This window comes from Larus michahellis, chromosome 1 (genome assembly GCF_964199755.1).
Source record: "Larus michahellis chromosome 1, bLarMic1.1, whole genome shotgun sequence".
NCBI lineage: Eukaryota > Metazoa > Chordata > Aves > Charadriiformes > Laridae > Larus > Larus michahellis.
Window position 1 is genome coordinate 136,185,617 of NC_133896.1, and position 27,535 is coordinate 136,213,151.

General features: G+C 40.6%; 1 protein-coding gene across 4 annotated transcripts in view; it reads left to right on the forward strand.

The window, feature by feature from the left end:
* The first annotated feature begins 3,507 nt into the window (after window positions 1-3,507).
* The window catches only part of SMPX (small muscle protein X-linked), a 40,993-nt gene continuing 16,965 nt past the window's right edge, over window positions 3,508-27,535 (forward strand). Inside the window, exons 1-4 of one of the 4 annotated variants that reach the window (XM_074604972.1) lie at window positions 3,508-3,891; window positions 7,463-7,522; window positions 12,459-12,548; window positions 16,477-16,630. In XM_074604972.1, coding sequence (XP_074461073.1) covers window positions 7,484-7,522; window positions 12,459-12,548; window positions 16,477-16,617 — 270 coding nt within the window. In that variant the 5' untranslated portion in view covers window positions 3,508-3,891; window positions 7,463-7,483 and the 3' untranslated portion in view covers window positions 16,618-16,630. Of the gene's footprint in view, window positions 3,922-7,462; window positions 7,523-12,458; window positions 12,549-16,476; window positions 16,631-27,535 lie in introns of all 4 variants that reach the window. The other 3 variants (XM_074604982.1, XM_074604990.1, XM_074604997.1) reach the window with 3 other exon arrangements.

Sequence of the window (27,535 nt, forward strand, 5' to 3'; positions counted from 1 at the left end):
GATGCTGACAATGCTATTAAAAGATGCTGGAACTCTGAAATTTAGAACAAGGTCACTGGCAGCCTCTAATGAGACCATATTCTTAATACAAGGCTAATTATTTCTTGATGGAACAGTCTGTGATAATAATCACCATGCTTTTATATGGAAAAGAAAGAGAGCAAACAGGAGTTGAATTAATATTCAGCAGCTCAGAAATGTCACAGAAACGGAATCATCTAATTTAGATATGTTTGTTGATTTCCTGTCCACTAGATAATAGCAAACATTTTTGCATGCTATTTTATGTCATTCATTATTTAAATAGCCTGATGTTATTGTTGTTGGCATAACTGTACAAGTAGAAACTCAAGAGAAAGTGCTTGATTTTTTTCTTGATATTAAGAAACACATAGACAGTAGGAAACTAAGAGAAACAATTGAACAGTAGATGATACTTCCTCAAATAACATTTATTTTGACAAAGCAGCTGAGGTCTGATATTCTTTCTGCAATCTAGGTTTCAAAATTAGTTTCAGTTTAAAGCAAGAGTAAGAATGGGCTCTGATGCCTGGTAATTGCCAGCTCCACTGTATTTTAAATTTTTGTAGTTCTGGCTAACCTCATATGACAGGGTACCATTGCTAAAAGTCTCTGTCTTTCATCAAGCCTATGCGCCAAATCATTGTTACAAGGAGTAGACACATCTTTACTAAGGGAAAAGAGCCCCAAAGCACAAATAAAATCTGTGTGAGTTAGGAAATGGATGGTGTTATTTTTTTTTCCAGGATCCTCTACGTCAGTCCTCTGATAAATCTGTCTGATAGCAGGATTCTTATTTTTAAATCTTAATCAATAACTTAGATGTGTTGAATTAAGAGAATAGTTTATCTTGCACTGCAACTTCAGTTTTCATATTCTTCACCAAACAATTCACATGAAGGTAGTGATAGGAATTAATTAACCAAATACTTATTATCCCAGGCCCACTATTCTTACCTGGTAATAAACTGTAATTTATAGAGCTAAAATTAAGATAGGGAAGCAAAGTTTTGCATTGCCGAATGTCTGCAGTGTGTTGCCACTACTTGGTGATTTGAAGCAAAACTCCAGGAATGTATCTTTTAACTTTTTATTTTAAGAAGTCTTATTTCAAGTGAGCTGAGGTTGTGACTGCTCCTTTGTTGACTTGCATTTTCAGTTGTTGTTTTCATTACACTAAATTGGACTTTACACATTTTGGACTATAATAGAAAAAAATTTTTTTCTTTTGGCAGACTCAGGGAAGTTATAGCTGTGCTCATGAGGTTTCTCAAAAAGCAAAACATTGAAGAAAGCACATTAAATAGTGACAGCTTAAAGAAACAATTCTGACATTATACAGTGAAATATCTTAGTCAAGAAGTAAGATACATACACGTTTCTGTTAACTATCAACTTTGTTTTCAAAACTAATAAACTGTTCCAGAAAGCATGTTAATTAGACAAGCTTGTAGGAAGGAATGCAACAAAAATGTATTTGAACTATATGAGGATTTTCATACTTCAAATAAATACATAGTTACTATGTCTTTTGGATCTCTGTATATGAGAAATAGAGAAATAGCAATTTTATGCAGTGTGTGTCAATGTACCTGGCCCTAACTTGCCAGGCATTGGATCCATCACCTGAAATGCACACATGCCTCATTCTTTACTTACTAAATCATCCGCTGCAAGTATTGAGCAGATGAACCTGCAAGTCATGGGGCTGTGCATCCCAGTAGTTATTCAAAGGCAATGGAACTCTACAAAAGAATAGTAAAAATGTCTATTTTTCCCTTTAAAATCTACTCAGATCTATATTTTCTGATATTAGTGATCAAATTTGAGTTTACTCCATTTATCCCAACAATTTAATACAGTTTAGGTGTGATAGTTTATGGGTGTTAGGTGTGTGACAGAGGTAGACTATCTATTAAATTACTTGTCACTGCTATGAGAATTTGCTGATGGAAACAGTGTTCAGCTGGTATTTCTTAGGCATATTTGCAAGATGATGGGATTATAAAATGTAAACAATGGCCTACCTTTGCTAAATTAATGACACATGGAAGAAAGAACCATATATTCCAGAGCTGGTTTGTAATAAAACTACTGTAATACAAATCGAAATAAATTCCTGTACAAGACCACGTTACAAAAATATATCGCCTCTTTCATTGCCTTCTAATACTTTTGTTGTAAAGGTGAACCTTCACAAGGGGGTATATAATGCCATTTGTCGGACTCAGGCTTTGCTTTAAGGTGGTCTCAACTGCCTGGAAGGCAGGACCTTAGATGTTAACAGCAAAGTCCTCCATTCTAAGAGGACAAAATGCAGTTCCATGAGCCCTGTTGTGAGCTTTGCCATGTTTCAAGTGCAGTTGTCTTCTCGTGCCTCAAAATATTTGACAACAGCCATGCTCAGCCTTTCTGAGGAAGCAGACCAAGGGGTCCCCTTGGAAGGAGCTGATTGCTCTACATATCTCCATCAATCTTGACCATGCAACACAAATGCACATGCCTGTTGTGTGCATAGTTGTGTGTTCATCTTATCATGGGTCCTTGGGAAGGGGGTGGCTATGAGTAGTCTGCAAGCTGCTAGAGCAAGGCATCAGCTTTATCAGCTGCTTCCAGATGACAGCACTTTTGGGAGAGGGCAGCAGAGAGTGAGTCTCAGGTTTAATGAGGTGCTCTGGGAGGTCATCTTCCTCTTTGAGATACATGAAATGAAAAGAGTGGTTGGTCAACTAAGTTAAAGTCAAGGGAAATCCTCTCAGAATCACTATTCCAAACATTATTTGTTATAAATATCTTTGGCACTAATTTTGAAAATTGTTGATCATGTAGAAGTTGCCCTATCCTTCTCCAGCAGCAAGTGGCCAGTACAGCGTCACCCATAATGACACTGCTGTTGTCACCGTTGCGGTTGTGGGTCGGGTGGAGAACAGGTACGGTAGAGGAGTGATGAAGAGGAAAGCACTCTTGTGAAGATGCAATAAATAGAAGGCTTCGCTTCTGGGAGTGGAAACGTGAGGCTGTCCCCCACGCACAGCTTGCTGTGACAGATATCCTTTGGTAGCTTTCACTGAAGACAGCACTCACAGGTAGCATGAGCACAACTGTATAATAATGTGTCACTTCCCTCACAAGCTATTGCATCTCCCTCCCCCCACTCTTCATTTAGCTTCTCTTCATCCACATGCCCTAACATTCAGCCACTGGCTGCTATGGCCTCGCACTGTCAGAGGTCCTCCTCCCCGTGACCTCGGCTCTCCTGCACGCAGCAACACTACGCTGAGACCCCGAAGCAGCCGCTGCGCAAGTTGGCTCCCAACCCAGCAGCGATACAGTCACGTCGGTGTGGCATTCACCTCCCCTAGTTAGTCCCTCCAAGGTGAATTCTTCATAATTACATCTCCACAATTATTTCCTTCTCTGGTGTGGCAGCAGGGAGGCATGCGCTGCCCCAAACACCATGGGAGGAGTTGTGTGTTACCTTCTGCTGCCGTATGCCTGGCGCTTGTGAAAAGCCCAGAATGGCAGGGAGAGGGAGGGCAGGAAAAGGACCCAAAGGTGTGTTCCTTCAACACCTCCTGCTTGCCACTTGAGCCCTGGTTTTATGATGGTCAAGTGTCACAGGGGACCAAGTTACAGGGTGAATCAAACTCTATATTTAGGAAGAACAACTGGAAGCTATGACAGGAATTCCCTTTTACACTTCGCTTCTCAGCCGAGTCCCACTCCAGCCTGGAGCAGCTCTCAGTGCCGTCCGGGCTGAAAGCATCGGAGCTATTTCAGACACATTAAAAGGATCACAGTCAATACCTCAGCTGGTAGAAGAAGGTGCCTCTTTCAGCATCAAAAGGAGGTGCACATACTCACTTGACGGTTTGGAGCTTTTCTTATATAAGTAAATAAGTAAGCTAATCTTGAAGGGGTCAGTTAAAAACTTGAAAGACCCTTAGGAAAACTCTTTAATAAGTGCTACGAGGTGACTACAATAGTTGTGGGTTTCTGCTTATTTTAATGTTTCGTGCAGTGTATCAGCGTATTCAGAGCAGATTGTTATAGTTATTGCTTCATAGTCTGTGGGGATCTTTAAAGATTTAAAACAGAAAGTCACTTAAATGCCTAGTGACTCATAAGAAGCCTAACTCTGTATTAGCTTGAATACTGTTGTACATAGGTACATGCTTTCTATGTGTTTGTTATGGCGAATGAAATATTACGTGGGGGTTTTGATGGTAAGAGAGATGTTCTTTCACTGTAAACTTAACAGGTAACTGTAGTGGAGAAAACTGCTTTACGGAAAATGTGATTGCATTTGCCTAGAGCATGTAGTAAGTTTTTGTGTAACAGGATGGAAGCTGCAAAGGGGGGGTTTCTCTTCTTTCTTTGTGCTGGCTGGGTCTCACAGTAGCCCAGTTCCTGTCAAAGACTTTTAATAAGATAATACACTGCAGTTCTGTGTCCAAAATACCCGTTGCGCTTGATGCCGTGAGTGCGGCGGGGGGAAAGGACGGCTTCCAGCTGGGGTGGGGGGAGGGCTCTCCCTCCTGTCTGTGTGCTACTGTGCATCTCTTGTGCAGATTACAAAAGCTGGTATTATGATATCTCATCGCATTTAAAGCAAATTGAATAAGTCAGCTTATTATCTTGCTGCAGCCCTGTCAGCGATTATTTTTAGCAGAGGGGCAGAAGATAGATCCTTTGTTTTTCGAAGGTTCTTTTCAAAACACTGAATTATTTCACTGTAGTGGTCCTGTATTTCACAAGTAGTCCTGTTCACGGGTACTTTCATTGCGAAGCCAGGGAATTTGCAAGGGAAGTCTGGCATGAAACAGCTCCGAAGTGCCGTTGCTTTCTGAGTTTGGCTCAGCATGCAGCCCATAAAAGGTAAAAGGTAAGGTGTGGGGAGGCCAAAAAGACACCGGGGAATACAGGCTGCGTGCATCTGCGTTTCTCTGCCTGCGTACATGTGAGACCCTGGTGTGGAAATCAGAGTGAAGAGTGACTTTTGCAAGTTTGCAGAGCTGATTGGAATGCCAGAAACAATACAATCACTGCAGCTCTCTCAACTCTCTCTCTCCAAGACGCGTGGCCAAAGAACAAAGGAATTTATAAAAATGAAGTAATCACTTCAGTAATAGATGCATCTGTAATCTACGGTTTATTTTCCCATGGTTGATGGTCAGTGCTGCTCTGGAGGGAAACTTAGGGAAGGGAGGGAAGGGGAGAGAGCCAGAGAAGATCGTCTATTTTTACTCAGTAGCGTGCTGTTGTCCTGATTTCTCTGGCGGTAATGAGGACAGCACGAACTGGTAGGAAAATCACCTCCTCCAAAAGCAGTCCTACACAATTGTATCATCCATCCGTCTTTAGGAACTGGTGTCTGATTGCAATCATTTCGAACACAGGCTTCTTGCGAACCCAGGGCACCTCACTGAGGAGCACTATTGCTGTGCTTCTTTTAAAATCCAGATTAAATATAAATCCTTGCCCATTTAGTTCTAGGTGGCCCGAGAAGCGTGTATCGGTGTTTTTGCAACGCACGAGCTCACAAGATGAAGGAGTATATCTTACCTTGAATTTCTTTGCAACAGTGTTTACAAAGTAGATCCACAGGGTTTTAAAATGTTTTGTGTTAATTTCCTGTGCTTTTGTTTCCATTTTTCATTCTGATTACAAAGAGGAGAGGTGATAAGAAAAATTAATTAAACTTTTCTGTATTTTGAGTCTTATCTTTCCAATAAACTTGGGGATCGTTTTGTGTTTATCTTTGGAATACAACCACTGGTTAACAGCACAGTTATTTCTATGCATAGTAAAGATTTGCAAAAAGAAAGAGAGAGAGTGGAGTAAATCCTTTTGGCTTTTCGAAATCTGTGCGAACTTTGTCATGAACTTCAGTGACTGAGATTTCATCCCCTAAACTAAATTCTCAAGTTTTTTAAGCTACCTCTGATTTTAAGATTGTAAATGTAAATGTAAAACCACAATATAAAACTCACTGGAAGTGTGCTGATTTTATTTTCCATGGTGGGATTTTTTTGCTGATTTACAAATTTAGCAGAAGCAATTTAAACCCGAAGCAATCTATGAAGACGCCTTCCTCTGACTTAAGGCTCTGTGTTGGTTTGGACAGCACTCTTCACGGCTGAGAGTGCGATCAGGGAGAGACCTCTAACGGTGGGTCATTTTTCGTTTAGGTTCTGCTCAGCATTACACGGATTTAAAGCCTATGTGAGAATATGCAAGGGCAAGTCTTCCATGCAGCCCCAGTGATACAGTTTCAGGCTGACATTCCAGGCTGAAGCCAACCTACAACTGAGCTATACTTTTCCTTTGGTACCGCCTCCATGTGACAGTCGTAGTCTTCGGAGTACCAAAGCCTTTGACCCACTTTTGATTTCTTGCTATATTTCTACTATTCCCTCCTACGTCATTTATTACTTTTTGCAATATTTTTTCTTCTATCTCAGGTTAAATATAGTAGTCAAAATAAGCTGTGATAATAATGCGGTTGTGATCAATGAGTTCTATGGTGAACTCATTTCTCACCTTTTAGTATTACTATCTTATTTTGTATTATAATGGTTAAATAACCAGACTTTGATGAAGATCTAGCCCAGTTAAAATCTTAATTCTCAGTGAAAGAATAAAAAACTGAGGTGGTGTTTCAATTAAAATTAATCTGATAATAAAATTTCTTGCCTTTTTTTTTTTTTTTTTTTACCTTTACAGAATCTTTTGACTTTGGTGTATTTCTGCTTGTTATTGTATATTAATATTGTATCAGTCCATATTTCTCTGCCTACATAAAATTATATGGAAAACTCTGTTCTTTTTTATCTTATTGCTAAAGAAAATTGATGAATCTATATGATCTAAAATTTGGAAGAGACGCTACTTTGTGCCATAGCAATTGTCAAAGAGAACTTTACAGTTTGACCATCTTGATTATTTCCAGTCTATAGGTATTAAGGATTTGCAAGGATTTGTGAGTCAGAAAATGGTTATGCCTGCATTTATCAATGTTTTGTAGTAAGTTGTGCTTTATTTGAAAGAAGGTTTAAACTGAGAGTTCTAATAATTCCGACATACATACTGTGACAGAGATAATCATACGTTGTTTATCCTCAAATGCTTCCCTTAATTCTTACTCATTTTACGATGCTGTTAAGGTATGAGATATTCCTTATCTCTACTCATTATTGTTTTTAATGTGAAAGAGATAGCTCCATTTGTGGCTATGAAAGATTAATTGGAGAAGCTCAGGTGTTCTGTCTCCTTGTGATATTCAGAAGGAATAACTAAGCAGCTCTGCAACTGAGATGGAAACAGGAGCTGGGCAGATGAAATGGATGCCTGTCAAGAGGCAGTGCGGGTTAAGTTCTAGCTTATCTGCCTTAGCTATCAGAATGTCAGAGCCTGTAACACTTTCCCATTTTGCTTGCAGGGATAAGCCTCTGTCTTAAAAATGTCAAAACAGCCAGCATCACATGTCAAAGCCATTCAGGTAAGAGACGGTATTTATGTTTCTAATATAATAAAATAATAAATCTCAACCTCCATTGCTTGGAAAACTGCATTTTTGCTCAGACAAAACACCACAGAAGTGCTATCTGGGGATTATTCTTTCAAAGTGGAAAGCTTGCTAGATACGAAAGCACTGAAAAAGTTTGACCTGAAGAGCATCTTATGATCTGAGCTGATCAGATAGGTTGGTTGATCGCTTGCTCGCATGGTCTTTCGAGTGTTAGGTTATGCCTGTTGGTGGATCAGCTAAGCAAAACATGGTGATACATCTGCTCATAACTGATCAGTATTATGAGTAAAACTAATTCTTGCAACTATTGTATTTTCCACAGTTAATGTAGTGCTGGAAAATTTATAGACTAAAAAGATGGCAGAGGTGTTGTGAAGTTTTTCATGTCTGCAGTCCTTTAGGAAAAAAAACCCACAAGTTCCAATGTTTGTTTAAGAAACATTTTATTTAAAAGCCAAGGTAAAATGAGAGAAATGTTAATATTTTCATTAAAAAACCCCTTGTATGTCACATACCTTTTCAAGTGGCATATGCTCATAAGGATGAAGTTGGTTGTTACATACTTGTAAAAGAAACAGCTGAAGAATTATCACAACATCATCATGAAGCAGCACCATGAAAAATGTATTTAGCTCATGCTATCATTGATTTTTCCCAAAAAGCCAAAATACCCCCTGAACTGCAGAATTTTAAAGAATTTTCATGCATTTTGTAAATTGCACTTGCAATGAAATTTTACAACGAGTTCAGGTTGCCTTGGAATTACATAAGAAACACAAAATGGAATTTCTAAAGTCTGATTTGTCCTCTGTTTCCCCAAGATAATACTAACTCAGTGGATTGGAGTATCAAGAATATTAATTACCCAGTGGCTAGACAGCATACTGAAGTTGCAAGGCACTGTAAAAAGGCGAATTCTTTTTGTCATCATCAACACTACTGGAACAGGCATGCAAACTGCTCTACTCTGACTCAGTTGAAATTAGCAGAAGTTTGCCATTGATTTCACTCAGTTCAAATTTTCATCCCTCTTTTACAGTGACTATGGAAATGTTTCTATGATTAATGAAAAGTGTTGATAATTTATAGCTCAAAAGTATTTACATTTTACATGTAAACTCTATAGGCACATGCAAGCATTTTTAAGGAATGAATTTGGTTTACTTGTTTCCTTAAAGTAAAGAAGTAGTTATAGACTCCTTTTTCATTTCATGATGACTTTCCAACTTCTAAATGTAAAAAATTGCTTCTAGTTTGTCCACTTAAAAACTGCATTAAGCTCAGGTATTAAGTTTAATATTTTAAGAAACTTCAATTTTTGCAAACGTAATTTGAATCCTGAGAAGAATTACAGCACAAACTTTAAAATAAATCTATTAAACATTGTGTCAAAGGTTGCTCCAGAAGGGAGACTTGCACTGGAATTGATGCCTATTACTCTTTGCGCACTCTAAGAACCGTGACTCAAAATGTCACATTACTTTTGTATGTTGTGATTCATATATTATGATGCTTTGCTATTAGGTGCTATTATAGTAGGACCGACATCCCCTGGAGAATATACATCGTGCTGCAGCAATGGAAATGTAATGGCCCTTTACTAACTGAAGTATTGCATGGTACTCCATGTCGGAAGTGAATTCTTTCTGACCATATGAGATGTATGCTAAAATCTTCACTTGCCAACAGCCACTACATACAGATGTGAGAGAGTTAACAGTAGAAACTGGTTCCTGAGAGTAGTTTGGAGCAATAGAGGACCAAAGTGGTTCCCAAGAGTAGTTCAGGGTGATAGAAGACCAAAGTAGTGTTAATTCCTGGTAACATTCCTTGCTGGCCTCGCCCCCTCAGTGTGTAAAAGGCTGTGTATAGCTCTGGCTGACAAATATTCTACCTACAAACACCACTCTTGGCTTTCCCCACAGGTAAGGGTGAGGGGTTTCCTATTTTTTTTTCCTGAATTACATTCAGTTTTGTCTGTAGTTCATCTTTTTTTTTTTTTTTTTTTTTTTAACTTGCATATGTTTATACTGAAGTGGTTGTCCAGCTTATTCAGTCATCCTTCTGGACAGCTGGGAATGGCTGTGATGCTGTGGAGAACTTACCTGTAACAGTCCTCAGCTCATGCAGGGCTGATGGTAATTCCAGACCCAACAGTTCCTGGTCTGGATGCCCTGTCTCTAGTAAACAGAAAGAACAACACAAACACATCTCTAAATACCAGTTTAACTGAGTCAAACCAGCTTACAGATATTTTTCCTTTGGTCTGCTCAGGAAGACCTCAGTCCAGTACATCAGTATGCATACCTACTCACTATGAACTCTGCAATGACATCCAAAATATGGTAGGCACTTTCCAAAAACAAAGGAAGATGCAAACCCAATAGTTTTAATAATTAATATGCTTTAAAATAATAATCACACCTAGATAGTCTGTCTAAAGCAATTATTATTTAGGATTTCAGGAGTTTGGAAGGAAAAAAATTCCTGCTTAGCATTTCACTGGATGGGGAGCAGGCGAGGAAGAGGTAACTGAGGCTCATGTCTCAGCCCCAGCAGACAGGTGACAAGAGCCCTGAAACATGTTTTAAAAACAAAATTGCAAACTCGTGCTGATTGCAGCACAACACAGTCCTCATGGAGCTACACTGGCGTGCAGAATTTGGTCCACCCATTACACGTCTGCTCAGCCATGGGAAGGGACCAGCATTGGATTAAGAGGGAGACTTAGAGCTCCCGACTTTGGTACAGGAACTGTTCGGCAGTCAGTCATACTTTCATTTCGTACTAGAAATACTTGAATTTATAGTACATGTTATCAGATCCAGACAGTGTTAAACTATGTCTTAAAGGCTGCTTGTTTCACCAAGTAAATATTTCATGTCTGCATACGTCTTGTCCAAACTCTGATGCGAATGCACTTGCTGCAGATAAAATAGTTCAAACCGCTTCCGTGTGACACAGATTACTGTGAAAATGCTGAAGCAGACCAAAGAGAGGCTTACTTAATTTAATTAGCAGTCTGGCACCTAGTAGTTCATTTTAGTCCTGGTTGGCCTGTCAATCACAGCAGGAAGTGCAAGGGCCGGGTATCAGAATTAGGGTGTTGTGGTACGCCCCGGGTGGCTGTGGGAGGTTGGCTCCTGCTTTTACTGACTCCGAGGGGAAGGAATGCCTGAGTATATAACAGGAGACATACCTCTTAATGGTTCAACTCTGCAAACTTGTATGACCACGCTAGCTGTAAAGCACAAAGAAGTTTCTCGTTCCAAAAAAAGAAGCTGCCCAGAGGTACCGGCGCCTGGAAGGGCAGATGCTTAAAATTAATAATAGCAAAGCTGGTTTTTTTTTCCACTCCTAAATGAAATAATGGGTTAAGCACTGCGAGGCTGAAAATGTGCTGTCTCCTGGGAACTTAGGAAGTGCAGGTGAAAGGTTTCACAATATCTAAACTAATGCTTTGTGAAAAAGCATTATGAAATGAATACCCGGTTGTCTATAAAGTATGTGGCCTTACAGGCATTTGCCAGCCCCACTGAAAAGGCAGCATCGCCTTGCATAAATAAAATAAATGGAAATAGATAAATAGAATACAGGGAAAGCTGCTTATTTCTTGTCAAATGGATTCTTAATTTGCTTGAGGTTTGATTGCAGCTGTCGGAACAGTTGCTGTTACTGAAAACAGTGGGCTGTTTTCCTGTGGTTGCCCAACCTGGGGCACGATCTGCAAGACCACGATTTGAGCAGAAGGACAGGATTATTCATCTTCATTTAATGCAAATCAGTCAGATGGTAAACTACAATAGCACAGCTTGCTGTTGGAAGGTTCTCCGTTTCCGCTCCATAACATTACTGATTCACCCCCTGGTTTTACCAGTGGGAGTCATGATATTTTGATGACATTTCCTGGGAGCAGCTTCTCTTCTGAGATCACAAGATAAGAATAGGTATAAATTGTGCATTTAGTTGATCATGCCATTTGACTTTTAAAATAATCCAGGCTGGGTCACATCAGGAAATAGATACATTTTAGCTGCTCTTTCCTGAGCAATGTTTTCTGCTATTCTTTTATCAAAATTCTTTATTTTTAAGGTATCTATTGTAAGCCCCGTTTATGCTATGGCTACTGGCTTTCGGCCACAGTTAAAAAAATCAGACTGATGCAGTCGTGTGGGTACCATTCTGCAGGGAGTTTGCCAAAGCTGGAGGCTAGCGGTCTCTCTGGCACTGGAGCCGGCTCAGCCTGCTCCGACCAGTCAGCCCCCACTGCAGACCGGGCTGGGGTGGCTGGGCAAAACCCAGCGGGGGCTAGAGGGTCGTATTTCTAGGACTAAGGCATTGCATTTGCAGTTTGTGGCACCTGTGGATAAATTTTGTCAGTAAAATCATGTTTGAATTGCTCATGGCTTAAGTTGGCTCAGGACGGGCTTTCCTTCCGAACTACCTGTGATTGAATGAGATGAGAACTGGTGTCACTGGGAGAGGGACAGTGGTCCGGTGGTTTGGGTGTTATTGTAGGATTTGGGTGATTTACTCTTAAATGCTGATTCTAGCACTCCCTTTCTGTTTGACCTTGGCCAAGTCGAAGCAGACACAGGTGCCTAAAGACACATCTCGTACGGATTTGTTTAAAGTCCAATGAAATCAGGGAGCATTAGACTAAAATGCAGAACTTCAAAAGCTTTCTAGGCAGCTTTGTTTTTCCACTTTCCATCTTTAAAATGGAAAAGAAAGCACTTCTTTTTCCCACGGGAGTGGTGTGACGATGCATACATTGAAGGCATAAGTGCTCGGAAACCTCAATAATGTCTATACTCTTGTCCCACCCCTTTAGAGTTTTGCCATTTACTGACTGCATGTCTATTTGTCAGTCGCTATTATATGCATCATAATTTCCTTCTCACAGGCTAATATTAACATCCCAATGGGTGCCTTTCGACCTGGTGCAGGCCACCCTCATAAAAGAAAAGAATTTACACCTGAAGAAGTGGAGGAGGTAAGAAAAAAAGGTGGTGTTGGTTTTTTTTTAGTTTTTTTCTCCCAAGAGAATCTCTGCCATTGATGGAAGAAAGCCTTTTAGTCAAGTTACAGCACTACGTACCAATCTTAGGTAACACAGATGAACATACACAGCTGATTCCATGATCATTCATGGAAATAACTGGCCACCTACTGAACACTTCATGTATACATTGTTCTGGTTTTGATGCCAAGGAACCTACAGGAATTTAAACTGTTTTAAAGGTGTGTAGCTCTGCTTCAACAGCAGGGTGATATCTGCTGTCAGGAAAGCCAGCCAGGATTTCACCAGCAGTATTTATCGAGACTGGAGTTGATGGGATGTAGCAGAAAAAGTTATAGCGAGGCTTTGGAAGAATCCACTACTACCTGCTGCCCTGCAGAGGGATTTATTGATACAGCTTAACAATATTGGAACAGGTTTTCAAACCTGACACTTTTTGGAATATTTACCAGCAAGTACAAACTGAACATGAAGACTTCACATTTGCAAATTGTAAACAGAAATTGCGAACCCGTTTACCGGCATAGGGTGAAAATACTCCATTTTAGATGGAATTCTGTGTTTGCATGCCTGTATTTTACAGGAGCTATTTAAGACTGAGTTTTGAATAGGAAGTCAAATTTATACCTTAACCAACATCGATCACAAAGGTTACGATTAATCACAGATATCATATTTCTGGATGATATTAAAGCATCTTATTTACCGTGAAGTTTTATAATAAATAAGGACTAAAACCAACAGTGGAGAACAAGGTATCGGGATACTCTAAACAAGAAAAAAATGCAAGTAAGGATGTGTGCTTATGGCTTCCTGGACAGCCGGCTTAGTTTGGATTTACAAGCCCCAGCTGAGCACTGGCCCTGCTGGGCCAGAGCTGGGGATGCTCCCCAGAGCCGAGGGCAGGAAAGGCTCAGACCATGCAGCCAGGCTGCCGCTGGCAGGACTCGGCCAGGGGGACGTGCTGCCGTGTGGGTGAAGCCAAGCCGTCGTGGCTGGAGGGAGTCTCACCCTCACAGAGAGCAGAGCCGTGAGGACCAGGAGGGAGGTGGGTAGCCACGTCTCTCCAGGCCTGCAGGGGCACCGCTGCTGATTCAGCCCCAAACAAGAAGCAGCCAGGTTAGTTTTGGACGAATCATCATCTCCTTCTGACCTGGTATTGGTACTTAAAATGCTCAGGTTTAGTTGTGTAAGAGCTAATTCTTCCCTTTCTGTCTAAATCTGACTGATTTCTTTCTGAATTTCAACATATTTGATAAAAATAGCACTGTGTTTACACAGAACTTTCCTGAAGAAATCAAACACAGTTTGACTTAACTCTTCTTAAGAAGATTTTAAAAAAACAAAACCAAACATACAAAGTGACCTTGAACACATATTGTGGCTTTCTTCCCTGGAGAGAAATGAAAGCGTATTCTCTCTGCAGTAATTAAATTGGTGAAGGAATGCATGTTATTAAGCAGAAACTAATATTGCATGTGTGAATTCTGGTGGTATTTAAGAAATAAAATAAATGACTCGCGCTGATAATTAGATTTGGTTGGGTAATTGAATATTGCTTTGCTTCTCGGTTATGTGAATACTATATATGAAACAGACATTATGGAAGGAAAGTTCTTGTCCCTGGTTTTGTAGCCACCAAAGCAATGGGAGTAGACTACAGAAACAGACCTTGTAATAGAAATAGAATAAAAATGCTACCAGTGGACTTATCTTTTCAGCTTTGTCATCTCGTCAAGTTTTGCAATACAGCTTGTGATTCTTTAGATAAGCTTTACACAAATACAGCTTTTGGTAACAGTGCTTAGCATTTTCCATTGTATTTTAAAGCCTTGGCAAAGGCGATGAGGTAAATATGGGTCTTACTCAAAGGGATGGTGGAGTCAGAAGGGAATGTGTATTTTTGAAGGTCAATGGAGCAGACATGTTAACATGCAAAAGTAATAGGTGTTGGAAATTTCAGAAAATAACTCTTCTTCAGTCAGAGCATTTCCATGCATGTATTTGGTAACTCTTGTCGTATATCTAAGACACTCTTCAGACTTCAATAAAACTGAGGCTAAGGTCTGATCTCAGCTGTGCATTGCACAGAGTGGGTGATATAGAGAGGGATGCAGTCATAAATAACACACACCCGAGATTAGATGGGAAAGCTAACATCAATTTATGGAGCGCAAAGTCTCCAAAACATGGTAAAAGTTTGCACCGTTTGTACTACAAGAAGGAATGGTGTTGTAGATGGCTTGAAACAGTATTTTTAACGCCATATCTGCTGGGGGGGTTGAGGCATGGTAGTTTTTCCTGATTATTCAGATTAGCTAGCTGTGCAAGAAAACTGTCAAAGGCACCAATACAAGCTGATGGCATCTTTGACTACTGATACAATTTTGTACATTCCTTCAAACACCTTCTGTATTGATTTACTTATTCTCCTGCTGTGCTTTGCTACTCTTCCAGGATGTTAGATCATTAAAATAGATATTAGACAGTGTATATAGTATCTGGGGCTGGACTAATGACCGAAATTTTAAATGATCAAACCAGAAACAATAGTATGATGTTATTAGTATTATTTTGAATTAACTAATAGCATATTACCTAAAAAGTGAGAAAAGATAATACAAGTTTACAAAGCCATGCAATACAGTTGTTGCTTTGGTTTTCTTATATCTGGTGATCTCTAGAAAGTTTGTAAAGATCAGGTAAGAAGAAAATATCAGTTTTCTAAAATTCCTTGGTTCTTTGCTACTTGACATTGCAAAAAGTCTGCTTCCTGTTTAGCATGTAGTCCATTAGTCAATAGAAAAAGGAGGGGTTTATTGGCCAATAATATTTGACGGATAACTTTGGAATTTTAAAAATGAAGTCAAATATTAATAATTGACTGTTCACAGTCAATACACCTTTCCAAAAAGGGTGGCTAATAAATCTAAATAATGAATTAACTCCAAAAAGCCCATACCAATAGGATATCCACAGAGTAATCAAAAAAGAAAAAATAATTTCATTGTGAAACTATTTGCAGTAAAATATGAATTCATCTCTAAACCTACATGATTCTCCCTATGTGCCAGCTTTATAAAATATGGAAAAGGCTGGAACAATCTTAAACTCCCTACTGGAAAACTACTTCTTCAAAACATTGCTCAGTCTAGAATAGAAATTGTCTAAAATACATGCTCTACCTCACCTAGGAGCAATAGTACAGCTGAGGTACCAAGGGCTGAAATACTGTGGTCCATTGGGAAATTAGCCGAGATGCTCACGATTGTGTAAGTGCTGTTATTTAGCTTGTCTTTTTACAGTGTCAACAAAATAGCCGTCAGGTGCTACCTTAATTCAAACATAAAATGACAAAAACCCTTCTGGTCTTACAACTAAGGTTAAGAAAAATTAAACATCAACTCAACCTGAGTTTGGATGGAGCTTTTGGTGTCCATAACCTACTATCATAGCTCTTCTCCAGAGCTGCAGAAGTGCATGATGGTTTTCTTCCACAATTGTCCGGCAACTGTGAGACTCTGAAAGAAATTAAATGATAAAAATGGTTCTTCTGCTTCTTTTCCCTAAAATATGAAGGACCTGAGAGTTGCCTTTAGTATTCCACTCTGTTAATTTTCCACTAATGGTCTGACACTGTAAATTCTTCCTCGATACCAAAAGATTTACCACATTCCTCTGCACTGAGCACTTTCTAAATTTTTTTTTCTGAATGTTTTTAGACATTTTAGACAACAACTAACAAATTAACCTGTCTCTTCCTGCCCTCCCCCGCTCCAATTTCCATTGGGATTGTATTTAATATAAAAACATCCTTCCCTGTGCCTCAAACAACTGACTTACACTCATGCTCAAGAGATTGCTGTTGCAGCAGTAAGGTCACTGATATCCTTTTGTGCAGAGTGTTCCTGCTTCAACAGAAGAGGAGAAAGACAAGAAACATCTCCCAGGAGCTAAGAAACTTCCAGGTCCTGCTGTCAACTTGTCAGAGATTCAGAACATAAAGAGCGAGCTGAAATTTGTCCCCAAAGCTGAACAGTAGCTGGAACAAGCAGGTGAGTAAAAGAGAGGTTCTTTGCATGGCTCTAGGAGAAGCAGCCCGATCCAGAAACCTCTTTGTGTCAAAAGATGGTTTTCTGATTGCTTCAAAGGACCTGGAGTAACACCCATATTTCAAAATATAAGAAGGTAACACTCCGTATTTCAAAATATAAGAAGAAAAGTTCATAATCCTTGGAATTCTCTGTTGTTTCAAACAAGGAGCATGTGGGAGACTATACCTGATGATATATGGCACGCACCAACCGGCCTAACAAAAAGCGTATTCAGCTATTAGGAGTATTGAAGCCAGCTTAAAAATCTGTGATTCAAAACTGATATGCTAATGGCTTCATGTATTTAATCGCATAAACATACCCAATGCTACTTGTGGCACCCAAGGACTTGCTATATATCTGTGCAGGGCTCAGAAATACGATATAGGAGCTTGGGGGGATCTGTGCCACGCAGGAGCGGCAGCTGGAGACCAGGCGGGGACCCTCAGGCACTGAGGCAGCACCAGACACCTACGGGTTGAGCCACTGGTCTATGACCAGCACCACAGCTCATACTTCATCTTATTTTATTTAAAAGGAAATACTCAGCACTTCAAGGCAGATTTCGGGATTATTTCCATCTAATTTCAAACAAGGCCAATAAGCCTCTGTTGTTCTACATTCTGAGCCCTAAAGAAATTAATGATCATTTTTGTCCATGAAATTAGGATTTTGGGCTGGGAGTTGCAGTGCAGGACTAAGCGTGTGCATAAATTCGGCATAAAGTTGTGGTGTAAACCAATCACTTGCCACGTCCAGCAGCCTTGAATGGTACTAAATCCAAGGATTGTCCCCTATAGAGGTCAGTCATCACTTCAGTTGTTTTAGGCATGATCTGTAGCCTTGTATACAATGTGATATAATCAGTGAATTGTTTTATGACTGACCATGCCGAGCCAGTGAAGACTTTCTTTATTTGCAAGAAATCCACGCTCACATCTGGCTAATACTTTTCTTCATCTCCAAGAAAGGGTTACTGATCATCCTTTGGATGTGATGCTCTCTAAAGAATGATCAATAGAATATGCCTGTGCAGAGTGTGTACTGATAAATGAGTGCGTTCTTTGGTTTTCACAGTTTGGAAATGAATTCTCTCTCACATCAGTACAATAAACTCTTCAGATATCCACTGTTCAGGGATTTCCCTTTCTTAGTATTTTTATATTTCTTGTGGTGCTCTGTGGGAAATACCCTCTGAAACTGGTATAAGAATTGCAAATTCTCTGGATAATTTCCGTTATGCTGTGACCCTATAACATGATCTCATAAAAGTATCAAAAATATACATAAGTATGTCAAAAATACCAATTTTTTTACAGCTACAACAATTATTTCTAACATTTCTTCCTAGTATTGTCTTTCTTCATCAGATAGTTTCAGTAAATTGCAAGTCAGCATCACCAATTTTGTTTTAATTTTGATCCAAGTTGTCATGCTCGGTTTTACAGAGTGCAAAACCATCAGCAAAAATAAGAAACCTGCAAAACAGTAGGTTGGTTCATTATTTACAAACCCATTCCTACGTAATTTGCGCTTTAGAGTAACTTCTGTTAAATATCTTTGGTCTTGCTCTTTCACCAAATCAGGAAACATGAATAGACTTGCTAAGGTCATAGTTGTGAGTCTAACAGTTTGTGGGAGGGATATAATTAGTAAGATGTCATGAAGCTGGATCCACTGAAGGTCATAAAGTGCTTATCAGTTAAGATATTCCTGTAGTCATCCCCTGCTGCTGGTCTATCACCTATAATTAACTAATTAGCATACTCTTCTGTGTCGTAAAGAATTTTTTTCTTCCACAGACCTGCAGATGATGTGTTTGAGACAGCTAGTTTTAATATACAACATGAGTTGTATATTCATTTTCCTTTTCTTCATCTACAATTGTTTTTTTTTTTGCTGCTCCCTTCGCATGTGTACATTTCTACCTCCACAAGAGCAAAACATATGCAAAATAAAATAGTAATAAAATAGCACAGGCTAATCAGCTAAACATATGTTCTATTGAATAACTAATAGTAGGAAGCATTCAATTTGTGACAAATGGAGCCTCCTGAGATTTATTGCTGACTGTCGTGATATCTCATGTGGTATCTAGTATGGTGATTGTACCTGAAAACATGCCTGAGCACAAACTGGCATTTCACCTCAGAACATATATAATTGCAACCAGTTACTGCTGTAAATCATGTTTGGGTTCTTCCTTCATTCTGTACCCCTTCGCACTTTGTGTCCCAAAGTGTAGGGGTTTGTGTAACAAGACTTTTTACAATGTGCCACGAAGGGCCGTGGAGTCTGAATGCTGGACCTCCCTTTTGAAGGACCTAAACCTTCAGCTAGAGTGGTCTAGTCCTTTCCTCTTGAAGGAGACTTTCATACTTAAGGAAGGAACTTCTGAAAAGGCAAAAAGAGAAATTTAACTGCCTTGAAGTTACAAAAAAAGTCTGTTGTGAACATATGGGCAGCACCCCTGGCACTGCATTCTGGTCGTGTTTGGAGAACAGTGCCTGTCAGGATCCCCATTGCAGTTCCACTCAGAATTTGGTCAGAGAAGGTTGCTGAACCATGCCGGGGCGGTTCCTATCTTGTTTAAGGTGTGAGAAACCATGCCACTGGTACCTGTGGATAATATGTTGTCTTTACTTGGAACTCTAGTAGGGAGGGTGGTTTAGTTGCAGAAGCTGAGTGGTAGTTCTCCTGTCAGGTTACAGAAGCAAGGCAGTTGTGTTTTGAGGGCAGAAGATTAAACAGCTGGCAAAAGCTTATGAGGGCAGCTTAGGATTTGTATTACTTGCTGCATTACCTCTTCTATAACATATTAGGAATTCTGCCTCACAAAAAAATGAGAAATCTTATCAGTAGAGCAGTCTCTGAGATTGACATCACTTGGGGAAGAAAGAGAGAGGAAGTGAAAAAAAAAGTAGTCCCTTAGGGAAGAGAACTCTTATATCCCTACTTACAAGGTGTTCCTTGGTGTTGCTATTAATTATTTACAAAAAAATGTCAGTTACCCTGGTCTAAAAATACACATTATAACTTTGTCCACTGAGTACTGCAGATTTTAATTATAGTTTCATGCTATAGACTGCTCTTAAGCTGCATCTCAGTTGACAGTAGCTGTCTACATCTCTCGATGTCACTGCTCTGACACACTGTTCAATGGTTGTGTCTTACCGCTGTGCTGCCCTGGACCAGGGGGATGCAGTTACACTGATGTAGAGTAGCAAGCAGAGTTATTGCCATTTTGTCCAGCAAACACATCCCGTGCCTTGCTAGTAGAGGGACTCTGACATGCTGTGAGCTCTTCAAACAGCCCCCCCAGTTTTAAGAAAATGTGTTTTTTGGTTAAGCCCAAGAAGCCCTCATATGAAAGAAAGGAATTTTACATCCAGAGGATGCCAAGGTAGGTCAAGAGCTCAAGTCTCCTTAGCTGTAATGGGAACAACAGGGTGAAGAAGGAGCATGGGCTGCAAACATTTCTGCAGGACCCTTCTGAAAAAGTCAAAGATGGCGCAAGGGGGAACTCATCAATGTGTCAGTACCTGAAGGGAGGGTGCAAAGAGGATGGAGACAGGCTCTTTTCAGTGCTGCTCAGTGACAGGCCACCCCCAGACCCACTCACTGTTTGGCCTGTGTTCATTTCAAAGTACTTCTTGTGGTTTCCTATCCTTGGTTTCCTACCATCCCGCCGTCTCTGGTTCAGAGTTCCCCAGAGTTCCACTTGGGGATTTTATGGCCAGCCATCAATTTTACCAGGTCACTTCTGTTTGTGAAATTGTCCTAAGAAACTAGGTAGTTGAAGGTGTTTAGGATTTTTTAACAGCACGTTTAAGGTTCTTTTGGTTTGCCTTCCAGGTTTTGTGAGTCTACTTATGGCATGCTTTCATACTTTAAAACAGAAGAGTTAGAAATTTCTTTTCAAAGAGAAAACTGGAATCCCCAGGGCATAATTTAATATTAGAGGAACCTTTGGAATCATATTTTCTCCTTGGGCGAAAAAAGTTATTAATGTTTTTCTTCCCGGAGTTTCTGTGTTCAGAAGTAAAAATTTAGTTCATTGGCTCTAACATGGCCTGCAGCTGTCCATCGTGAACTGAGTCTCTTCTCCACCACTGAGGAAATGCTGTGGTAAGCCCCCAGCACACCATTCCTCAGGCCTTTCCAAGTCAAGGAGAGATTTTCTTCTCCTTCTCTTGTTGAATGGTGGAAGTGAGGAGGAAAGCAGATTGGAGAGACTCTGCCTTCTAGATGCCTAAAAAAACTTGAAGGTATGCGTTAGGAGGTTGATTTTACTGAGTTAACACCAGGGCATATCCTTACAAACAACAAATGATTTTACATAAACTAGTTAGGAAAAGATTGGTTTTGGGGGTTTTGAAAACTGCCTCTAATAACTTCAAAACAAACACTGAAAAATCAAAAAGCATTTTTCTCTGAAGCAAAATTCTTGTATTTTTTCAAAATATAAATTATGAAAAAAAAAAAAGTATTTTGTTTCCAAACTGTGTCTTCAAGCAGAGCGTTTATATTGCTGGAAGAGGCAAGCACAAAGTAATAACTCCAAGAACTCTCTACTAATTTTTAGAACATGAGCATGTTATTTACTCCTCTACCTTTGCCATAGTCAAGACAGTTTGCAGACACGTAGAGAAGAACAGACCTCTACACACAGACAGAAGAATTTTCTGTCACTTTGAAATATTAATGCCCTTATAGTAATAAAATACTTCTGACACTAGCAATTTGGTCCCAAAAATCTTTGCCCCAGTCCTGAGTGAGAACTGACAGTTTCTGGGAGAAAGTTTCATGTATTTTCTTTGAAAGATGAAAATTCTCCTTTTTTTTTTCTTAAAAGATAAAGACTCACTGCTATTCAATAACTGTTTTCCTGTGATCACTCTGTTGATTACTTGGTTCTGAACTTTTATTGTCAGAGTCTTTTATATAGAAACCCCTATGTTCCCATCCATGCTGTTCATGTCAGAATTTTGTAAGGACTAAACTTTTTAGTCAATTCCCTCTGTTGGATGTAATTTCTGGGGTGATTTCCCTCAAATGAAGCTCAGAAAGGCAGAAGGCCTCCTGAAGATAACAGCTGTGGAGGGATCGGTGAAGTGTGAAGATGGGATACAGTCAGCAGGCTTTTTCTTGTTTATCTCTGTTATATGTATTAAGAGGTAGTATGTATGAACTGCAGCATTGAACAATAAGTACCACTGGAATGTATTCCTCTTGGAAATCCCAGAATAGGATATCAGGAATCTCTAAAACTTCAGTTGTTTACTGTGTGAACAGATCCTGGTATTTAGAGAAGGTCCTGTGATTTAAATGGCTCTTACCCCAAGGCACGTGCATATAAACCCCGGTAACCAGGGAACCCCCGACATTAGGAACCGTTTGAAGTGTGGAAAAGAGATAGTACTGACCACTATTAAAGGGTTAGGAGCGAGATGAGAGCGATGCTGTTCCTCTGTACCTGGGAACTGTCCCGCCAGCCTGAGGTGTGCCTGCAGCATCAGACGCTGTAATGGCAGGCGTCATCAGGAACCCAAAATAATAAGTAATTCCTGTCTCTCTAACCTTGTGCAGTTCAAAACGTGTTCAGCACAAAGGTTTTCAAGTGCCTACATCAGAGTAAAAAAGCTAACCGCTTTTCAATGCGTGAAGTGCAACTTCCTACGTTATTAACAGCTCAGATAGTTTTATCAAATCTACATAAATTGTAGCCAATTAAGCTGACAGTATGATCTGAAATATCACAGCTCTGATGTGATAATCAAATGAATTCTCTTCTAAATTTAGTGCCTCATCATTTTGTTTTATAGTTTTTATTCGTTTCATTTGATAAAAGACTACCTAATTATGTTTTCACAGCCTTGTGCTCAAGAACCACATAAATTACTGCATCACTGTACTTTGTCATCTCCTGCAGAGACAGCTTGCTATTGCACGAGCTTTGTGATCCCGGTCTGGGAGCAGGCCATCTGCAAGTGAGAGGAGCCCTACTCTGTACTTAGGACGAGGCCTGCTTCAGCCACCTAATTGTTCCTCATCTGCCTTGTTTTGAAAAGCATAGCTCTTTTTAGTGCCAAGGCTGCCTCTATTCCACACTCGGTTGCAAAGTCCTTCTGAGAATAAATAGCATTGTATAATGGTAGAGCTCATGGTATATAGGTAGAACGTCATATATAGGCAGAGCCCACAATTACGGTGATCCCAACATCTGTTGCCCCAGTCAGCAACACTACCGAGGACATATTATGCTGCAGATCTCCAACTCTGGAGACATTCAAAACCCGCCTGGACACGTTCCTGTGCAACCTGCTGTAGGTGACCCTGCTCTGGCAGGGGGGTTGGGCTAGATGATCTCCAGAGGTCCCTTCCAACCCTACCATTCTGTGATTCTCTGATTCTATGTTACTGGCTTTTGCTGTCCCTGTCTGCTCCTGTTTTAACCTGCTAATTCCCCTTTGACTTGCGGCAGCAGTCTCAAATACACTGTATTTCCATGCACTAACAGAACAAACTGCACGGGATAAATAAGCATTTCCTACAGGAATATGTATTGGTTTTACTCTCAGTGTTGGTCATACTTTATTTTTCACACTTGATTTGCTGCAGGGTGTAGCTGGTTGAAAGGAAACTCAGCTGAACTAACCTTTACTTGAACTTGGGAACAAATACAAAGTCTGGTTTTCTCTCCCTCCATTTAGTGGTTATATTAGTATGGCTGTATTTGTTTCTGACCACAAATGACTGAGCCCCATGTACAGACATGGATTCAGTAAAAGCAGAATAAACCCCTCAGACTTGGTGCTCAGAACTTACCCCCCCACTTTGGTAAAGTTGCCATAACATTGCTTTTAATTTAATAATTCCGTCATTCAACTGATAAAAACCAAATTGCGTCCTTCAGCTTTTAGCTCTCCCGGGTCTTTGTTCCTGTTTGTTGCCTCGGAGCCAACCTCGACTTAAAATTGCTGTTCCTCCTGCACGGCCTTAGAGAGCCTTTCATGGTGCAGAAACGTAATCTTGGAGCACACAATAGCGGCGGCCGTGAATGCACTTAGGGAAGAAGCGGGTGATGGCCGTACTTGCCCCGCTTTCTAGCAAATGAAGCCCGGGAGAAGCAGGGTAACCGGCCCACGTCCGCTGCCGTGTTAGTGCATTGTAACGGCGGTGGTAGCAGCAATACTGGTGCGCAGGAGGAGAGAGCGGGGTCTGGCAAAATTGCTTTTGCTGAGGAAATGTCAAAGAACAAAAAACTTCCCCCAAAGCCAAACTGCTCCTGTTCTGAGGGAAGGATGATGACAATAACTAGATGGTGTTGTTTCAAGGCTTTGAAAGGTGCTGCCTTTATATATAAGATGAAACCAACACAAAGCGTGTACTGAAATGGAAGAAAATACAAATCCGAAGACTTGAAACCAAATATTTGAGCTGAGATAGGCAGAATACAAGGAAAAGCAAACCTCCAGTTGTTTCTGTGTTTGCAAATCATGCTGTTCCTGAGTGCAGTATCCTTCCCAAAGATTGTCGGAGACCAGCAGAGAGTATGTCCTCTCCTGTAATTAATTAAGGATCTCAGACCTTAATTTAGCATTTAATTAAGGATCTCAGACGTCTTACTTCTGAATTTCTCAGTTTCCTTTGTTTTGTGTTTTTGTCTGAAAATAGTTGAATTGATCTTGACTTGGTCTGTCTCCTCAGGGTTTGAATGGAAGTGTTTATTTTGGAAAAAAATGTAATTTTTTTCCCTTTTAGTTCTCAATTCAAGAAGAGCTCTCTCTGTGAAGACAAGAGGCATATTTTCAGTTTTTCAATCCATTTTGCTGAAAGTAAATTGAATTCAGATGAGTATATCTCACATGTACCCTGTTTTTTAGTTTAAGACCTTCATTCCAAAAGTACCAAATTATGTAGTATTGCGGTCCTTCCCATTCTATATATGCTTTTCTTTTTTTTATTCTCAAGTCTGGCATGGGATGGATTTGCTATTATATACTTGAACAATTACTTCTGGGGCAAACCAGTGCTGCTTAATTAAGGAGCAGCTAAGTGTTGTCTGTCAAGGTACTTCACCTGAGTCACCGTTGAGGACATGCATGCTTCAAAGTCTTTGACAAACCAGTAGAAACCTCAGTGAAGGTGTTCATGTTCTGCTTCACATGTATAGAGAATAAGAGGTTGAACCTGGCCAAAGACCACAGCTCAGCTGACAAGCAGTAGCTTGCTGGGTCATGGGACGACTTGGTCACATGTCCAAGTGTGAAGTTATCTGCAGTTTGGTTGAAATTAAAGAAATCTGTTTCACTAAGGCAGGATGAGAAATAGAGCAATTAGATCCAACTCCCTCAACGCCTTACCTTAATAGATGCCATAGAGGTGACTGGAGATTGGCTCCCAGAGAAGCTTGTGCTGACCGGAGGCTAGAGGCCTCATTTTTGAGCAGAAGATTGACCACCCTTTAGCAAAGTCAAGTCCTTGGGACTCCACCTGCAGTGAGAGTTTTGGCATCTAACCATTTCCATCAAGGCAAGCCCGTGGTATGAAAATCATGTGCAATGGCATTAGAGTGCCTTGAGCCAATGGAGTGTTTCTTCACGTCCCTCACCAGTGTCTGGGATTTTATTAACAGCACAGGGATGAAATACATTTTGGGCAGAGTGATGCAGGCAGCTGTTTCTGGTAGCCATGGAGGGTGGCAGCAACATGCATTACACCACGTCATACTCATTTGCCTCAGAGAGGCACTACAAGCTCTGTGTCTCCCAAAGTCTTTCTTTACCATGGAGATGATCCTCTTGCATGATCTACCAGTGGATACAACTGCCTGGACTCTTCCTTCTGTTAAACACCTACTGGCTGGCTGGCATCACCTTTTAAGAGGGGAGATGAAGTGCCCCAGACTCTGGGGGTAGGCAGACAGGAGTGGAGAATAGGTGGCCCAGAGCCTATGACCTTGATTGCTGTGTCTCAAGGCCCGGATGAAGGTCAGTGTTGTCTTCCCCTGCCAGCGTGCACTAGTGTTGCTCAGGGACAAGTCCTGGACCCTTCCAAGAGGAAACTGGCTGTATGGAGACATACAAGGTTACAGAGAGAAGAAAGTGGGGTGGAGACCCCTGTGTCACCCATAGTCCCCAGTGTCTCTGATCACACAGGTCCATTCAGAAACCTTCTGCCCTGCAGAAACTCACTCTTCTGCCATCTCAGGAAGATGGCGCTCCGTACACTGTTAAGAAATCTTGAGCCACTTCTGCAAGCAGCATTGTAAAGCTTGTGTGGAGAGCTGTTTAGATACATCTAATAGAAAAGAATTAAAGCAATCAGGTTGTCTTCTCTGTGGCTTCATCAGTGTCCTGAGTAGAGCCAGGAGCCATTTCCCCTCACACTGGATTTACACTGTGAACCGTTTCCTCCAGATTTGCACCTGACTACTTTTTTTTAAAAACAAGAAGAACAATTTGAAAACATGCAAGAGAAGGAACATGCTGGTGGCCCCTCCCTTCTGCCTTGGCTCAGCGATTATCACACATACCCAGCCAGGATGCATGAATAACGCAGGTCAATTCCTTCTTCTCCTCAAAGGGATTAAAATTCACATTTCTTGCCTCCCTGGAGACTGCAGACTGCCTTGGCAGGGGGGACCCTTTCTAGACTTTGAGCTAAAGCTAGGCTGCTGTGCAGAAATGAATTAAAATTAATCTGTAGACAAGTGAGCCTGACGGCGGCTTAGCAATGTGCAGCTCAGCTGGCAGGAGGGAAACCCGCTTCCATGTGCCTTAGCCTGTGGATTGCTGTGTACCTTGTCTAAAGGCTAATTTGTGTGGCAACAGTTTCCTCAAGCTGTGCTTTAAAAGAAACCAGGGTAGCTGCTGCTGTGATTTTGCACGAAGCCTGATGCAATTAGGTAGGTGTTGAGGAGGAAGGTCTCTGTGGGAACCCACTGAGTTTCTGGGTGCTCCTCAGGGTTCTATGTCCCCCTGGTACTCAGCTGAGCAGTATTTGTAGATGGGGATGAGCACAGCTTGAGGTTACGGTGTAGTTGGACCACGGTTTTGGAGTTAAGCATCTATGTCCCATTTGCACTTTAGGCGTCTAAATCCCTGGGACTCTGTCGCCCAGCACTAAGGAGCACAATCCCATTGCCACTCAGTGGGAACCATGCTCCTAAATCGCTTAAGTGCTTCTCAAAATCCCACTCCAAATGTGAATATGCAAATTGCGTATTGTTCATTGTTAAGAGTGAATGGGCCTCTGTCCCTCGGCAGTCAGATCCAGGACTCGTACTGATACAGCTGTGCGAGTGCTCCAGCAGGAACTGCTACATGTACATTCTGAGAAGGGCCCTTCTGCCGAGCTGAGTAAAACAAATCTTTTCTGCAGAAACTGTAGATCAGGATGGTGGTGCAAATTCACAACCAAAGTAATTGGTATTGGATACATGTTTTTTACCAGCAGGTGATTCCTTTCACCTTTTCCCCGTTTCTCTGTGGAATATATACTTTTTATTTCTTTTTGGTTTGTTTAATCAAAAACCAATTTTGTGTCGTGAAACAGGGTATCAAGGGAAAGTTTAGTTCCCCCATGTATCTACCACTCAATCCTAATACCTCATTTCTAAATGCTCGCCTGCCACAGATCGCAAAGTCAAGTATTAGCAGAACAGTTTTGTACAGACAACATGCTGTAATGCCTTCGTTATGTTTATGCATCTATTTATTCCATGGGAAAAAAAAGGGCTTACATTTGGAGCTCCAGTAAATGGCAAAACCCTATAAACACAACATATATGTAGTGGTTACTGATGTGAAAGAACTTCATGTGTACTGTAGCTGTATGTATCAACTATTAAACGACTCGACA